This window comes from Echinops telfairi, unplaced genomic scaffold, assembly GCF_000313985.2.
Source record: "Echinops telfairi isolate 266 unplaced genomic scaffold, ASM31398v2 ScPeMD7_7474;HRSCAF=8512, whole genome shotgun sequence".
NCBI lineage: Eukaryota > Metazoa > Chordata > Mammalia > Afrosoricida > Tenrecidae > Echinops > Echinops telfairi.
In genome coordinates, this window is record NW_022111378.1 from 5175324 (window position 1) to 5193460 (window position 18137).

Consider the following 18137-nt stretch of genomic DNA (forward strand, 5'->3'; position numbering starts at 1 on the left):
CTCTCCTGCCCTGCCTTTGATCCACTGTCAAGTCCCTGTCTGTCCTAAAAGCATAAATCCTCGGTAAGTATAAGTGGAAACAACGTCTTTTTCCGTCATGGGGACACTTCTGAAAGGTCACTCTTGTTGCCATTCCCAATGACAAAGATGCCAATCTGAGGATGTGTTTTATACCGAATAAGGAGTCCTGGCAGCACAATGATGAAGAACTTGGCTGCGAACGGCAAGGTCAGGGGTTCCCACCTACACCATGCTCTTTGGGAGAAGGGTGAGTCCAGCTGCACCCACCAAGATTTTCAGCTTTAGAAACCCTATGGGGCAGTTCTGCTCTGATGGATAGTCTCCACGGCAATGGATGGGGACCCCAAGCATGTGTTTGTGGTGGCCTGAGATCCCGGGCCTTGCCTACAGTCACTTTTAGGAAACACTTCTGACACTTGGCAACATTAAGCAGCCCTAAGGACACAGGACAAAACCTACTGCCAATCACATTGGTTCCGCAGAGTGGAACTGCCCCCCAGGGCTCCAAGGCTCTATGTTTTACAGAAACAGCGGCCTCACCTTTCTGCTGCCAAGGTGTTCGGGGATTCCAAGCATTGACCTACCTGCTAGCAGCCAAGCACTTCACCACCGTGCCACCAGAGTCCCCTGAACAACAGTCCTGGATGGTCAAGGGCAATTCCAGGCCTGGAAAATGGAAAGAAAGCATTGGAAATGGAAAGAAGGCAGGCTTCTCCTTCCTCGCCCAGTAACGGAGTATGTGATGAGTGGTTTAAGGTCAGGTACCCCTCCAGATGCTGAGCACGAATTCCCCTCAGGGTCGGCCCCACATGCCATAGAAAGTTGGCAGTGGCTGCTCAGTCACCTCCAGTTTATGGTAATTCCATGTTGCCCGGCCCCACACCATCTTCCCAATTGTGGCTAGGCCTAAATCCACTGCCGCAGCCACTGTATATTTGTTGTTTGAGTAGCTTCTAGCATCGTACAGCACTGTGTCAGAGAATATTCTGGTGTGGCCCTTGGTGTGACCTTGGGTTTTCCTTGGCCTAATGTTTAGAAGTAGGTCGCTAGGCCATTTTCCTGGATGGCCCTCTGAAACCTGTACACCAGGAATGACCCTCCTGATATTTGAAGAACTGATGGCACAGCTTCAGTATCAAAACAATTGATAAACTGCTAATGGCTATATTAGGTGTTCAGTATGTGATATGGGAATGAATGCATGCTGAGACTGAATCATAAGGGAACAATCCGGGTGGCATCTTACCTAGCAAGATGTTGGCATTTCAATTCCACATTTATTACACTCCTCGGTTCCAAACTCGGCTCAGACTTTCACAGTCTGTATTTCAGTCACACATTTGCCTTGTAGGGTGAATTTGCCCAATAACATTTTACAAGTGAGGACTCTGAGATTCAAAGAGGCTAGGTAAATTTTTCAGCATCGCATAGCTTCTAAGGGACAGAGCTGGGACTTAGAATCCAGCTTTGCTGACCCTAAAGCCGATCCTCTTTTGGCTAGATGGCATTGATTTCTAGAACCCTCTTCATTATTCTATTAGGGCAGAAAGAAGACTAGGTGTCCATGTGTAACTCTGTGTTTATTTCCTTGAGGCAGGTGGCTGAATACTGATAAGGAGATCGAGGTGCTCATGACTGGCTATAGACCACGAGTCACCTGCGACCCCACATTAAGATGGATCTGGCTGTGCTCCGTGCACTGCTCTGACCCTTGTGAGTGACCACATGAGGTGGACGTGTTTGCCAGGCACCCTGTGTCTTCTGTGCACCCCTGGTTTCTTTAAAAGGGCAGCACAGAGTAGCTCTCACATTAGGCAAGAAGCCTGATTTTTTGTCTCCCTGCTGAAGGGCAGGGAACTTCATTAGAAGTCACTAAGCCATTGAACTTGAGAACCTACCAGTGTGTAACTCAGTATGAAATCTTATATCCGAAAAGAGACATATGAAACAAAGATAAGCCAAAAAGGGAGATAGGTGGGGAAAAAATGATGCTAGAACAAGGCTTGCCGCACGTGGTTGTTTCAGATTCTAAACACTTTACTGCCACGGAGTCGATCCCGCCTTCCGAGCTGCTCCGCGGGACAAAGTAGAACTGCCCCGGCGGGTTTCTGAAGCCAACCATCTTTACAGAAGCAGAAAGTCTTCTTTCTGCCTTGAAGAATTGGGGGGTTCGAATTGCTGATCTTTCCGTGACCCACTATGCCACCAAGGCTCTTCATAGATGACTGTTTAGCAACATTCAAACAAACAAAAAGGCCCCCTGCCTTTCGGTCAGCTCTGATGCCCAGTGCGCCCATGTGGTACAGGGTTTTCTCCATCAGTAATTTTTGGTTTTGTTGTGGAGCGAATACCCAGTACAACATACACCAGTTCAACAGTGTTTGCACGAACCTTGTAGTGACAGTGATTACGTTTGTATACAGCCACGCTCAACCAGTCTTCCTTTGAGCTATCCCTCTTCAGTAGCATGACTTCACGGCCCACAGGTTTCTGCCTCATCTTCCATTGGTTCCCATACAGGTAGTTCTTAAAACAGCATAGTTCTCAAGGCAGACTTTTTTTAGTAGGTGAACTAAACTGGTTTTTTTTTTGGGGGGGGGGGGTTGTTTTGTTTGGTTTGGTTTTAAGAGCACTTCAGGGGACGTTGTTTGACGATGATCGCGGGGTAGTAGTTGCAGGGGTTCAACCAGCCTTCTTAGTTTCGGGAGATCTGAGTCCACAAGCACTTGCCCTTCTAGTCTGCATTTCCCCCTTTTGATCCAGATTCCTCCATAGAATCTCTGATCAAAATGTTCAGTAGTGATAGGAGAGTGCCATCCAGTTCTTCTGCTCTCGTGGCAAAGGCAGCAGTTGTTCATCGAGGCCTTTAGCCACACAGCCCACTTCCTATGCCTTCCTCTGCCTCACTCTCCTTCCTGTGTTACTCCAGGCGAATAAAGATCGTGGGCCTTCGGTGGTTACTTGTAAGCTTCGAAGGCCCCAGCAACCATGCAGTAGCTAGACGGTCCCACAGAAGCACTAGACCTATTACTTAGACCAATAACTGGATAGACAACCCCCTGAAACCGTGGTCCAAACACCCCAAACCAAGGAGATGTTTGGTCATAAGTAAGCAGCCCTCAGCAGCTGGTCCTTTTGCACTCTAGGGTTGTAAAAGTATCTATCCCATAACTTTAGCTAATTCAGCTTTTTAAAGGTATATGGCTTATGGGTAGTAATTACAATAATTGGCTGTGCAACCCTCCCCTTAATCAAATCCATAGTTCTATTACTGTTAACCATCTCTCCCCTCTCCTTTGCATGCTGGTAATCACTAATGTATGCTATTCTCACTCAGCTTTTCTTGTCTTTTTATATAAGGTCATATAATAGTAGAATCATGTATGCTATTCTCACTTGGCTTTTCTTGGCTTTTTATATAAGGTCATATAATAGTAGAATAATGTATGCTATTCTCACTCGGCTTTTCTTGTCTTTTTATATAAGGTCATATAATAGTATAATAATGCATACTATTCTCACTCAGCTTTTCTTCTCTTTTTATATAAGTGGGGTTGTATAATAGTTCCCCTATTGTGATTGACTTACTTCACGTTGGCATGGTGTCAAGTGGCATCCATCTTGTAACCTACATCAAGACTTCATTTCTCCTACTCGCTGAGTAGCAATCCGTTTTATGTACGTGCCATATTTTGTTTATTCATTCTTCTGTTGATGGACATTTAGATTGTTTCGACGTGTTACCTACTGTGGATTGTGCTACTGTGATCATTGGCATCCGAGTATATGAGTCTCTGCTTTCAAGTCTTGGGATGTCTAGCTAGGCGTGGACGTGCTGGGCCATGTGCTAGTTCCGTGTTCCGTTGTTAGAGCAACTCCCCCTCCGTTTTCACAATAGCTATGCGATGTAGCCTTCCCACTAGCAATGGATAAGGCTTGCAGTTTCTCCACCACCACACTCACAGTGGTCATTGTCTCTTTTCATTTTGTTTTGCTTTTTTGTTTGTCTCATTTTTATCTGAGCCACACATTCCATCTCCTGTTGTTCTCGTGAAGCGTCGTGTTCTCGCTCAGAGAGACCCTGTATAAGACAGAAAGAAGCACCAGCCGGTCCTACGCCAGCCTCCTCATTGTTCGTAGGTTTGAGCCCATTGCTGCAGCCCCTGCGCCGATGCATCTCATGGAGGGCCTTCCTCTTTCTCGAGCCTTTCCACTCTACCGAGCTTGATGGCCTTCTCCAGGGACTGGTCTCCCCTGAGAACATGTCCAAAGCATGAGACGAGGTCTCACCATCGTTGCCTCTAAGGAGCATTCTGGTTGTGCTTCTTCTAAGAGAGATCTGTTCCTTCTTCTAGTAGGCCATGGGTACCTTGAAGAGTCTTCACCAGCATCATCATTGAAATGTACCCATTTTTTTGTTTCGATCTTCCTTATGCATTGTCCAACGTTCACATGCATGTAATAAGGATTGAAAATATCATTTTTTGAAGAAAAAAATGTTGTGTGTGTATGTCACTTAGCTCACCTCAAAAATTAAATCAGCAGCAATGTCCTGTTAAACCCTCCTTGTTTGTTTGTTTGTTTGTTTGTTTGTTTGTTTGTTTGTTTTTCACTCCTGCCCCTCATCCTTGCCCTGTCCCTGTTCGTGCCCCCATCCCTGGCCTCTTCGTAGTCATCAGTGTCTTGTGTTTTGGTGTACAAACCATGCTGCTTCCACTTTGAATTTCCTTATAAAAATGATCATATTAAGTACTTCTCCTTGTAAGATTGACTGAGTTTGCTTGCTAAGCATAATGTTTCCTAGTTTTGTCCATGTCTTGCAGTGTTTAGAGAGGGGTCATTGTTTTTTATTAATGCATAAATTTCCATAGTTCAAATATACCAGAGCTTGTTTTCCATTCCTCTATAGTTGGGGTTTGGGGTTATTTCCTTGTTTTGGCTATTGTGAAATAATTGCAATAAACAGGTGTACATATGTCTGTTCATGTTGTAGGTTTTATTTCTTTAAGGGATTTACCCGGTAGAGAGATTGCTGGATCACAAGGTACTTATATTTGCATTTGTTTTCGGAAGGGCCACACTGAGTTCCACAGTGGTTGTAGAATTCTCAAGCCCCACCAACAATGCAAAAGCATCCCTGTCTCTCCACATCATCCCCAGCATTTACTATTTTCTATTTCTTTGAATTTTGCCACCAGTGTCAGTGTGAGGTGATATCGTGATATTTCACTGTTGTTTTCATGTGTATTTTTCTCATTGCTAATGATCTCAAACATTTCTTTATGCGGATGTTGGCCTCCTGGATGTCATCTTTCATAAGTTGCCTGTTATGGTTTGTGCCCATTTCTATTTTTCCTGTTAAGATGTTGTAGTTTTCCATAGATTTTGGAGATTAGCCCTGTATCTGATATATTATTGCTGAATATTTTGTTCCCAGACTGTGCATTCTCAGTTGACTTTTGATTAAGTCTCTTGATGTGCATAAATGTATTTTTAGTAGGTCCCAGTCGTTATTTTGTCTTCTGTAGTGTGGATATTTTTCATTATGTTCGGTAGTTTGCGTATGCCTTGTATTAGAGTCCTTACGTTTGTCCTTATTTGGGGTTTTTGTTATTAGATAATCGGTTGTTAAAATATAGGCCTCTGCTTTTTCTTCTAAGAATAATTTTATGATTTTAACTTATACAATTAGGATCCTAATCCATTTTGAATCTGGTTTTTTTTGTTGTTGTTTTGTTTTGGGGGGGGTGTGTGTGTGTGTCTGGTGAGAGACATAGATCCTATTTCATTTTTCTTCAGATGGGAATTCAATGTTCCCAGCACCTTTTATTGAAGAGACTCTTAATTCCCCTATCAAATAGACCCAGCAAATAGACTATGTCAAAAGTCAGTTGACCATGGAGAGATGGATGTATTTCTGGATGTTCAGTTCTGTCCCATCAGTCTGGATGTCTGTTGCTATACCATTACCAGGCTGTTGATTAGTGTATCTGTATCACATGTTTTATAATCAGAAAGTGTGAGTTCTTCTCATTTATTCTTCTCTTTAACCATTGTTTTGGCTGTTGAGAGTCTTTTACCATCCACATAAAATTCAACATTGGTTTTCTACTCTAATAAAAAGACTTTGGTGTTTATTGGGTTTATATTAAATTTATGAATCACTTTGGATAAAATTGGCATCATAACAATATTAAATCTCCTAATCCATGAACATGGGACATCTTTCCATTTCTTGATATCTTCTTTACTCTCTTTTAGCAGTGTTTTATCATTTTCATTGTATAAGTCCTTCATGTACTTTGCAAGATCTATTTCTAGGTAAGTTATTCTCTTAGATAATATTCTAGATAAATTTGTTTCCTTAATTTTCCTTCCAGATTTCTCATTGCTGGTACATAGAAACCCAGTTGGTGTTTGTTTACTCAGTTGCAAGCCAGCTGAAACGTCACCGCCCTGGAGTCGATGCCTCCTCATTGCAACCCTCATATGCAATCGGGTGGAACTGGCTGTGGGCTTCTGAGACTATAACGCTTTACAGGAGTAGAGGACTCAGCTTTCTCCTGCTGAATGACTGGTCATTGCCCACTGCTGACCTTGCAGTTAGCAACCCTGGAAAGAGCTAGTTAAAACACAGATGATGAGGCCCCCCCTCAGAGGTTCGTTGTATTCAGTGACCTACTCAAATCTGGGGTGGGGGTTGAGAATGTCTAATAAGTTCGAACAAGTTCCCCAGTGATGCTGCAGCTGCACCAGGGCCGCACTTGAGAACCACCACTGTCAATGCTGAAGATGACCTTCAGAGTAAGTCCAGAAAAGGATGACACCCACTGGGCACACAAGTAGGGGAGTGTCCAAGAGACGACAACAGGGATGGTTTTCCAGATTTATTTGTGTCCCGGTTCTTTTTCTTTCTTTTTTTTCCTTTTGGGAGATTATCTCAAAAATGGCCAACTTGGAGGAATTGCATAGCATTCTGCAAAAGCAAAACCAAAAATGGTCGGTGAATTGGCTCTGCCTCGTGGTGACCCCATGTGTGTCCGAGCAGAACTGTGCTCCGCAGGACTATCAGTGGCTGGTTTTTTGGAAGTCGATCTCCAGGCCTTTCCTTGGAGGTATCTCTGGGTGGGTTTGAACCTCCAAACTTTTAAGTTGAGCGATTAACAGTTTGCGCCATCCAGGGAAAGCACAGCCCCATTAAATCGTCCATGGGGATTGTGGAAACACTGGCACAAAATCTAACAGGCGACTTCAGACCCCTCCCCAGCCCCCACTCTCCTTGCCCAGCAGGAACTCTCAGCTCCGTCCGAGGCAGCCATCTTCCCCGTCCTCAGCTCACCCTGCTAGAGATGAGGACGGTGGAAGACTCAGAGCCCAGCCACTCAGAGCCCAGGGTTACAGTGCCAAGGCCTCCCGCCCCAAACCCTCCCCAGGGGAAGGGTTTCTTCAGGTCAGCAGAGTATTTATTGCCCGCGTACTTTTCCAAGTCTGTGGCCCATGTGGTATTCCCACTGGGGGCTGGAGCGAGTGAAGCCAGATGACCACTAGGCCAGCAGGGCTGTTGGAGCCTCGCAGCTTGAGCCAGAGCTGCCCAACACCACGTCCAGTCCGCACCTCTGCACCTCCAGGCCTTCGGACTGGCCCAGAGGACAGGACAGGTGACCCAAATCAGCCAAGACATGTCTGTCTCTTTGACAAGGAACCTGCCCAACACCACATCCAGTCTGCACCTCTGCACCTCCCCCCAGGCCTTCAGACTGGCCCAGAGGACAGGACAGGTGACCCAAATCAGCCAAGGCATGTCTCTCTCTTTGACAAGTGAACGTGCCCAACACCACATCCAGTCCGCACCTCTGCACCTCCTCCCCACCACCCAGGCCTTTGGACTGGCCTAGAGGACAGGACAGGTGACCCAAATCAGCCAAGACACGTCTGTCTCTTTGACAAGTGAACCCAGGAGTTGAGGCTGCCCACGCCGCCTCAGAGGGCACCCCTGTGTGAGCACAATTATGACCCAGTGCTTAGGAGAGGAGAGAAGGCCACCATGGGAATCGTCTTCAGTCACCACGCCTGTAGAGCAATCCCTCTTCTTGAGGAAATGCCACTGCAGAAAAAACCCAGATAATAACTCACTCGCTGCCACTGCAGAGCAAGCCCTTTAAATCTGAGGGGACAGTTAGAAATAAAAGCCCCTCGAATCCCCCTCGTTCCCTCCCTCATTTGTACGTGGAGCAGCGTAGCATGGCCAAGGGAGAGGTGGTTGTGGGAGGAGGAGACCCGGTGAGAATAAGGAGGGCAAGAAAACGTAGCCGTTGACCTCCTGGGTCGGTTCCAAAACTCCATGTGGCAGGTTGAGATTGCTATTCTGTTTTCAGACGAGGAACGTGAAGCGCAAAGAGGTTACCAGTTTGCTGGAGAGTGGTGGGACTGGATTCCACCCCTCACCGCTTCACCCACGGGACTGCATCTGGGTCACCGTGCAAGGACATGTCTGTGTGTATAAATGTGTCCGAGACCAATGGCCTCGTAACTCAGTGAAGCATCTGGGAGCTATCAAACACAAACCAGCCACCAGCAGGACTCTTCCTCCCTCTCCTCCATGGATTCTTAATTGGTCTTGGCCTGGAGGCTGCCAGAACCAACCACCGGGGCCTGTCCCCACAGTATGGCCACAGCCCCTTCCCCATCTTCCACACCATCCCTCCGACCTCTCCCTCCAGGAGGGACTTTATGGACGCCTGAGCCCCGTGGGCAGTGATCCTAGACCTCTGATTGGTAACAGCACCACTAAACCGTTCCCCTGCATTGAGAGAGCTTACTGGAGATTGTCTCAGAAATTAACTTTACAGATTTCCTGGGCAGGGTCATTTGGCCCAGGAATTTCCGCCCTGCTCCACACCCCATGCTTGTAACAGAAGAAAGGGGGCAGGAAGCCAGGACAGGGCACTGAATGCATTCACCACTCTCTCTGAGGAGCCTTTCCAGCAGGGACTTGTTCCTGCCTTGCCCCTCCCCACTGCCACCCATTTTTCTGGCCAAGGGATGAGACCAAACAGAGTCACTATGAGGAAAAGCAAAAACTGAGAGAAGCTGAGCCATCCCTTGCAGTCATTTGCTAACATGGACTCAGCCACCACGCCTGCAGAGCAATCCCTCTTCGTGAGGAAATGCCTCCTGGGAGGCAGGACATCCAGCCCTCCCCGCATGTCCCTTAGAAGAATGCATAGAAGATAGGGGTGGGGGGCCTGCCTCACCAGTGGAAACTTACAGCAGCTGGCCTCTGGGCAGCTCCGCACTCCAGCTCCGGAGAGGTGCATACTTGTGGGTACAAGACTTCCAAGTCTTGGTCCAAGCAGATGTTTGGCTTGTGGGTTGGGCAGGCTGACTTTGCTACCAGCTCCTCTCTGGAATTTGAAACCACTGGCCACCCGCTATGCCGTCTGAGTTGGGGGACTGGGGAGCAGGGGACCCAGAGGCTGACCACGGCCACCCGTTGTCCTTGGGGCACGAGGACACTTAGCCCAGGGAACCCTTGCCTTCCCTCTCCCACCCCACACCCCAGATACCTGTAGGCAGGAGCCCCCGAGGAGCAGCCCTACAAAATCACCATGGTTACTGGGCTTTGTAACATCTGGCCCCCTTTCTTTAGAATGAAGATATTTTCATGACTGTAAAGGATGTGTTGATTTCCCAAGAAAATTACCTTGATTGTACTTTTAAGACTATAACTACTTTGCCATGTTGCCACATAGCCTTTATTTCCCACCCACCCCTGAATTCGCTCTATAATATTCCGTTGACTAGAACTCACTCAAAAACACACTGCCATCTAGTTGATTCTGATCGGTAGAGACGTTAGAGGACTGATTAGAACTGTCCCTGTGGGTTTCCAAGACTATGATTCTTAACAGGCGTAGAAAACCTCCTCTTTCTCCCTTGGAGTTCCTGACGGTTTCCAACTGCCCACCTCGAGGCTAGCAGCCCAGTGCAGAACCCACTAGGCCACCAGGATCCTGGAGTAGAACCAGAGTTACACGTGGGGGCTGGGTGTACAGGACAGACTGGCTAGCTCAGTCTTTGCAGGCCAGGTAGTCCTAGTCACAGGTACTCAAGCCTGTCATTTTGCTAGCCAGCAGCCGTAGACGATACATAAAACTATCAGCACGGCTGTGTTCCTATAAAACTGTACTGAACCTAAACAAAACAAAACCCAGGTTCTGGGCTGGATGTGTCCTTAAGAAGCAGCTTGTCTACCCCTGTCCCCTCTAGGCTAGTTGTTGCTGTTGTCAGATGCCAGCAAGTCAGTTCTGACCCATAATGACTTTGTGCTCAAAAGAAGGACACACTGGCCCGGCCTGCGCCATCATCACAATTGTCCCTATGTCTGAGCCCATTGTGGTAGCCATGGTGTCAACTCATTTCTTTAAGGCCTCTGTCTCTCCCTGCCCCTCCACTTTGCCATGCATGATGTCCTTTTCCAGTGACTGGTCCCAACTGATAGCATGTCCAAAGTATGTAAGACGAAAGAAAGCATTTTTTTTATGTCTTGACTTTGTATTAATTACTTCAGTTTTACCCAGAGGAGCCTTGATAGTGAAGCGGTTATGATTTGAGGTGCTAACTGCAAGGTCAGCAGTTTGAAACCACCAGCGGCTCTGCAGGAGAAAGGCGGGGCTTTCTGCAGTCTCAGAAACCCAAATGGGCAGTTCGACCTTGCCCTTCAGGGTCAGTCAGAGTCAGAATCGACTGGAGGGCAGTGAGTTGATTTTATCCTGTTTCATTTTACTAGTAGAGTCTCTGTGTGAGAAGGATAGTTAATGTGTTTGGCTGCTTAGCGTAATGTTGGAGGTTCAAGTCCACCCAGGAGCACCTCAGAACAAAGGCCTGGCAAACCTGTTCTGAAAATCATCCATTGAAAACCCTATGGAGCATACTTCTCTGGCACACATGAGGTCGCCATGCGGCAGAGCAGCTGGTTTGGTTTGGGTTTTAGTAAAGGTTATGCCATGGTGGGGGCCTGGATGGCCCAATGTATTGAATGCAATTGGAACCCCCCCCCCCAGAGGTGCCACGGAAATAAGACCTGGCAGTCTGCTTCGTGAAGGTCACAGCCTTGGTGTGTGAGTGCTCACCATGAATTGGATTCAACTCAATGGAAACTGGCTTGGGATGGGGTTTAAATGATGATGATGAATGTTGTCATCTGCCATTCATTTAATACCTGGGCTTTACATCTGTTACTTTGATCAGAGCAGTGCAGTTGCGGCTGTGGTTTGTTGTTGAGTCGATCCTGACTCACGGTGATCCCGGGTGTACACTGTGCTCCAAGGGCAACAGATGGCCAGGCCTTTCTCCCGAGGTGCTGCTGGATGGATTGGAACTGCCAACCTCTCAGCGAGCAGCCGAGCACTTGACTCTCCATCATCATCTCTCCAACGGAAAATGGGAGACGAGCTTAGCAGAGTGAAGCACTGCTTCCTAACTTCAAGCCCCAAAGTGCAAATACATAGGTGACAAGGACATCATTGTGTCTCCCGTTCCAGGCCATACACAGAAAGAAAAATGGGGAGTTAATTGTCTGGTCGTGGAACTGGTGAGTGGTTGACTTCCACCACCACTGCAGTCGAGATGACTGCTCCATCTCCTGGACCTCCCTGGACCTCCAGGCCCTGGCAGAGACCTTTGACGTGGAGGTACTGCGATGAACAGGGAAGGCCGCATGGAAGGCTTGCCACCTTGGTGGGGAGCTAGCCCTGCGCACACATTTGTCAAAGCTCGGCTTGAGAACGGACGCATTTCCTCTTGTCAGCATAGCTTTGCTGGAACTTTCCTGACTCATGGTCCCAAACCTGACCAGACGATGGATGAGAGAGTTCTGTAGAAATGCCTGTTATTTCTACATACATACATATATGTATGTAGCATGTTATTTCTGTCAGCAGTGTCTCAAGGAAAGGTGGGTAGGCCCAGTCTCGCCCGTGTATAAGAGGTATCTGGGTGGTGTCCATGGCTAAGCATTCAGCTTCGAGAAGAAAGTGGGCAGTTTGAATTTACCCAGAATCTCCTGGGAATATGAGGTTGCCATGAGTTGGCATAACAGTGACGCCACAGCAACTAACAACAGCAAAGCATTTCTACGAGCCAGGCCATGCCAGGTGTGTGCCCATGAGGAAGCTGGAGCTTGGAGTGGTGAGTGACATGTCTCAGGTCTCCTTTGTCCATCATACCAACCTTGTTCCAAAGTCCGTGATCCTGGGCATTCTGCCTGCACTGTCTATACCGTCAGGAACCCGAGGAAGACCCCAGTGTGGGGAACGGAACTCCAGAGTGGAGAGGATGCCAGAAGTGATGCAAGGCCATGCAAGGGGGAAAATACTCTGGGATACATGTAGTTTCAAGCAAAGATGGAGCATAATCACCATAAGAGGAAATGAGGAGAAGCTGTTTATAAATAAATTGTTCAGGATTTGGGTTGGAAAGAAACCAGCACCTGAATTTAAGGCTCTTATATTAATATTTACTATATCATAATAGTGGGATTTTCACAAGGCACTCTGGGTTTAGACTGGGGAGGCCTTTGGATAAGAGCCTTCCAGAAGACAGCGGCACAAGAAGGGCAGCATTTCTGGCAATGGGAGGGGAGGGATTAGTGATGTTTTGGAGGATTCTCCCTATCTGCTGCTCTGCAAGCCACCGCAGCTTGGTCCTCAGAAGCTGTCATCTGGCATTTCCCATCCTCTGCTGTTGCCTACAACACTTTGCATCTGGCTAACCCCACTTCAGAAATCTTCATAATTCTTTGTGTCTGTGTGTGACGCTCCTGTCCTATGCACAACAGAACACTGAAATTTCATGCGTGAAACATCAACATTAATTTGCTAACAAATCAGCCAATTGATCAGGAGTCAGTGGGACAGCCTATTCCCGTCATCTGGTGCAATTTGAAGACTAGAGCTAGGAGCTGCTGAACTCTTTGGAAGGTCCTGCATCCACGTGCCTGGGCCTTGGTGCTGGGCAGACACAAACAGCTGGGTCTGGACCAGCAGGAGCTCCGTAAGGATTTCTTCTTATCCCTGTGTGGTTAGTCCACATGGTCACCCTGGGTGTTTTGAGATGCTTCACCATTGTTACCTGCCCTGAAGTTGGCCCAATCATAGGAATCCTGTGCTGAAAGGGATGAAACAGCCAGGTATTGCACTCCCCCTTGATCAGTTGTGGATCGGGCCCTTGTCTTCCATAGGCTTTTCAGTGGCTCATTTCTGGAAGGAGAACACCAGGCTTAGTACGGAGGCTCTGCTGAGACCTAGTTAGCAACGGAATTAGCACATAAGCTCCCACTGAGAGGTGGGCGGTGGCTGCACATGAGGTACATTAGCTGGACTCTCATGGGAAGTGGGAAGCTTGCTCCTGCACCTCCACTGATGACCTCCTCTTTCCCTCGGTTCATGGGCCTCAGGGTTTGAGAGAGGAGTGGCATTGCTTCTGTGACCTTGGGAAGTCACGCAGCATCTGCTCCACCATGTCCGGTTCTATAGACGTCAGTCACTCAGGCTCAACCATGTTCTGGGAAGAATTGAGACTCATTCTTTGTGGGGAAAGTGTCAGAATGTGCCAGGAGGATTTAAACACACCACGACTTAACCATCACCCCATAGAACTTTTTCTTGACCACAAAACCCACAAGAAAGACAAGGCCATTGCCAGCAAGTTGATCTGACTCACAGAAACCCCAAGCGTTACAAGAGCTTCACCATGGGGTCTTTTTAAATGTTTTTTGTCAGATGTACTTTACAAATCACCAAGTCTTTCTTCCGTGATGCTCCTTGGGGCTTTTGCACTGGCAACCTCTCGGTTTGTCCCCAAAAGAAAAACGACTGCTGTTGAGTTCATTCCAACTCAGAGTGACTGTATATAGGATTTCTGACACTGCGAAAGTATAGAAGCAGCCCTGTCAAGTGGTTGTTATTAATAACCCCATTCAACAATTAAGAAGCCAAGGCACAGAGAGGTTAAGTAGCTTGTCCAAGGTCACACAGTGAGGTACCCAGGCAGTCTAACTTGATAGCTCTCCTCTAAACCATCCACTCAGATCGAGAAGTTGGTTCTTGTGGTAAGCGATGAAGTCTGTCTCATGGGACCCAAGGCAGACCTGGGCGTTCTGACTCTTGACTGCCAGCCTGTTTGCAGTAGCTGGGGCGCCACCAGCATGCAGTGCAGTCATCCAGGATAGACCCAGCACACCACTGGAACCCTTGGGTCTCTGCTTTGTGGAGACAACCAGGAAAGGGACATAGAAAATAGCTTGGAAGCAAGAAGAGAAAACTAGTTCCTGGCACCCATTGGCGGGACTCATTAAGCAAATCTTTGTTTTCATAAAATAGCAGTGGCCTTACTTGTCAGACCAAGAGCCAGGGACACTGAGGGCAGCAGCATCATAAGAGAAGCCCCGGAGAGTTGCCCAGCAGGCCGCTTTCAGGCAACGGAGCTGAGAACAAACTCAGGGCATCTGTAAGGGATCTCTCTTCCCTTCTCCCATACTGCCCCGAGCATGCCTCACCCCAAGAATCAGTAACAGCTCCCTCTTGATTCCAGGGTCAAGTCTCAAATCTTAACTGGGTGCAAAGCCATCCATGATCACCCCAAATGGCCCTTCTGGCCTTATACCCATCTTCTTCCTTCCACAAGTCATGGGGTGTCTGCCACTGGGTGTCCCCAGACAGATCAAGGCCCTCTTTGCACACCTCTCTCTCCTTTTCTGTGCTCCCAGAAGCAGCACCTGGAGGCTGGGCAATTTCACAGTGGCTCTGACGATATGCAGACTGGCCACTGTGAGCAAGTTCCTTCGGGGTGAGAGGGAGAGGGCTGAGAGGACTTGACCCTGGAGCCTCTCAGTTCCCAGCCCTCATGTGACCCATCGAGAGCACCAGCAATCCCAACCGCGCACCATGGAGTCGATCCCTATCGATGCCATGTAGGGTGTCAGAGGCTGCAGATCGTCCTGAGAGCAGACAGCGTCACCTTTCCCCTGTGGAACGGCTGGTGGGTTTGAAATGCTGGGTTAGCAGTCCAACATCTACTCACTAGTAATAAACAGCACCACCAGGGAATCCTAAATTACTGTTCAACACATATTTCCCATCTTTACAGAACAAAATAATCATTTTTTTTTAATTTTATTTTGACTGGCTTACCGTTAAAGCTATCACATAAAGCCAGGGTTAGTAAATTTTCTTCCATAAAGGATTTTAGGCTTTGTGGTCAAAGAGCCAAACTATATTATACCAGGTAGGTAGGTATTTCCTGTAACCAAAGAGGCAGGAAATAGTCAAAACATAAGGATAACAATAGCAACAAGGCAGTCAAACTTGTGAGAGCCGGAACCTCTGACAGGTGGAGGCCTGTCGGAGGACGACTCACTTTTCACGAACACGTCCTAGAAAAGTGAAAAGACTGCCCCCGGTGGAAGGCGGAAAACTTGCACGATCCAGAACGACAGGGCAGTCCCATGGAGTTCCAGTTCTCACAGGTTTCACGGCAATAAGGAAAGCAGGTTAATCCTCAAGGCAGCCTATTAAGTCAAAACCTAAACCTATTGCTACCAAGTTGATTCTGACTCATCATAGCCTTATAGGACAGGGTAAAACTTTGGGTTTCCAAGACTATGAATCTTCAGATAACCTCGTCTTTCTCCTAAGGAATAGCTGATGGGTTTGAACCACCACTGTGTGGTTAGAAGTCTAATGCTTAACAAACCCGAGATCTGTAGAGCCTATTCTAAAACAAACAAGCCAAAACACCCTCACTGCCATTGAGTGGAAGCTGACTCGCTAAGTTCAGGAGAGACCTGCCCTTGTAACTCCTTTCAGGAGTAGAAAGTCCCATCGTTCTCCCAAAAGACTGTTAGCTCAGCGGTATTATCCCACTTTGCAGAGGAGAAAACTGAGGGACAGAGGTGTCGTAACTTGCCCAAGTTTACCCTGGAAGCAAGCACAGATGGAGGGACAGGGATTTGAACACGTGTCATAATGCTCTCCCGATGGTCCCCTAGGTCTGTGAGCTCTGCAAGGAGGCGGCCCCAGCCGACAGCCCGGTGGTCTACTCCGACAGGGCCGGCTACAGCAAGCAGTGGCATCCAGCCTGCTTTGTGTGCGCCAAGTGCTCCGAGCCTCTGGTGGACCTCATCTACTTCTGGAAGGGCGGTGCCCCCTGGTGTGGCCGTCATTACTGTGAGAGCCTGCGGCCCCGGTGCTCCGGCTGCGATGAGGTGAGTCACGTGGGGGTGACATGATGGGCGCTCCTAGTTCTGTGATGAGAACCCAGAGTCCAAAGGGGGTGAGGCAAAGGCTCAGGGCTCACTGCAAGTCTCTGTGTTCTCCTTTGCAAAGTGGAGCTGATAGTGTGGCCCCCCACCCCCGCCCCCGCACACACAATGGGGTTGTTGGGATGAGTCTGGAACCTTTTGCCAGTCCTAGCCCATTGCCTGGTGCTTAGTCCGTCCTGAGAAGAACTGTATAGAAGTCCAGCCACCAGCCAGATGTCCAAGGGCAGCCCCTGGCTCTGTGCTTCATAGTCATGTCACTTTAGGCTGTTTACCTAATTCTTCAGCCTCAGTTTTATCATTGAGAATGACAATAGTCCCCATCTCGCAAAGTTGGTATGAGGATAAATAAATAATTCCATGCAAGAAAGTGCTTGGCATAGCACCTGATCTAAAAAAAAAAAAAACTCTCAAACTCACTCCCATGGATTCGATCCCATAGGATGAGGAGAACTGCCCCTGTGGGTTTCCCAGACTGTAACTCGTTCTGGGAGTAGAAAGCCTCATCCTTCTCCTCCAGCAGCTGACCGGGTAAATAGTAACTAGTAGATGCTGCAAATTTCTGTTGTGTCGTGGTTATCAAGAGACCAGGCAGAAACAGCTAGACTATCGTTGGTGGGAGAAATACAATGTGGTGAGCTCCAGTAAAGATGGAAACTCTTGGAAACTCTGAATGAGGTTGCAATGAGTCCGGATCAGTTCAATCACAGTAAGTTAGTCTTATGAAAAGAATGACGTAGTTGGTTATGCTTTGGGGTACTAACCACAAAGTCAGCAGTTTAACCCCCCTGCCCCCACAACCACTCCAAGGGAGAAAGGTGAGATTTTCTACTCCTGTAAAGATTAACAGTCTTGGAAACGCTCAGAAGTTCTGCTCTGCCCTATAGGATCACTGTAAGTCAGCATCAACTCAACGGCAATGAGTGTGGGTTTGGTTATACTATACTGTACTGTACTGTACTATACTATACTGTACTGTACTATATACTGTACTGTACTATACTATACGAGCCCAAATATGCTCATGTTGAGCCCATCTGTCTCCTCCTTCTTCTATACATTAGTCTTCAAATGAAATTAAGGTCCTGCACTCAATTGCCTGATCAAATAACTGTGCTATCAGGCCATAATCAAAAGGAAGGAAGCTTTCAAAAGGGCTCTCAGCAGACCTTCCCGAAAACCTCCCTGTCCTGAGGACGGCATCTCCTCACAGCAAGAGCACTTCATCATTTCTTAAAGACTTGCCACAAGTCAGCAATGTGCTCCTTACTCTGCATCGTGCCATTTAAATGTCACAGGGACCCTCTGGGGAAAGAGGATCATTATCCTAGTGTTACATGTACATGAGTCAGTGATGAAAATATAGCCCTGACTTTGTCTCAGTCACTGTTCCAAGTCTGGCAGATGAATTAGCTCATGGAGTGTCCATAGAGCCCTCTGCAGATGGGCAATACCTGTATCTCCACTTGACAGAGGTGGAAGCTGAGGCACGGTAATTTAAGCTTAGTTTAATTCCTTAACCTTCATTGAGGTTTAGGAATTTGCCCAACGTGAAAACACTGGGAAGTGCTTAAATGAAAACTTACACTGGTTTCTGTTTGGTTCTGAAAGTGGAAGGTCCATTTAACCAGGACGTCTTCTGCTCTTTCTGAGAGGCATTCTGAGCCACCTCTGTTCCTTTTCATCAATATGTTGCAAAGGAATATCTCGACTTTCCAATCTCCAAGGAACCCCTTAAAGACTGACCACTGACAACACTTACTATTGGCCCTCGTTAGGTTGTCTTCACCAGGTAATA

General features: G+C 47.6%; 1 protein-coding gene across 2 annotated transcripts in view; it reads left to right on the plus strand.

Annotated features, from left to right (window-relative positions):
* The window catches only part of LMCD1 (LIM and cysteine rich domains 1), a 72347-nt gene that overhangs the window by 53123 nt on the left and 1087 nt on the right, over positions 1–18137 (plus strand). For both annotated transcript variants that reach the window (XM_004714108.2, XM_004714109.2), the window contains one exon: positions 16070–16285. In XM_004714108.2, the coding sequence (XP_004714165.1) occupies positions 16070–16285 (216 nt within the window). The remainder of the gene's footprint in view (positions 1–16069; positions 16286–18137) is intronic.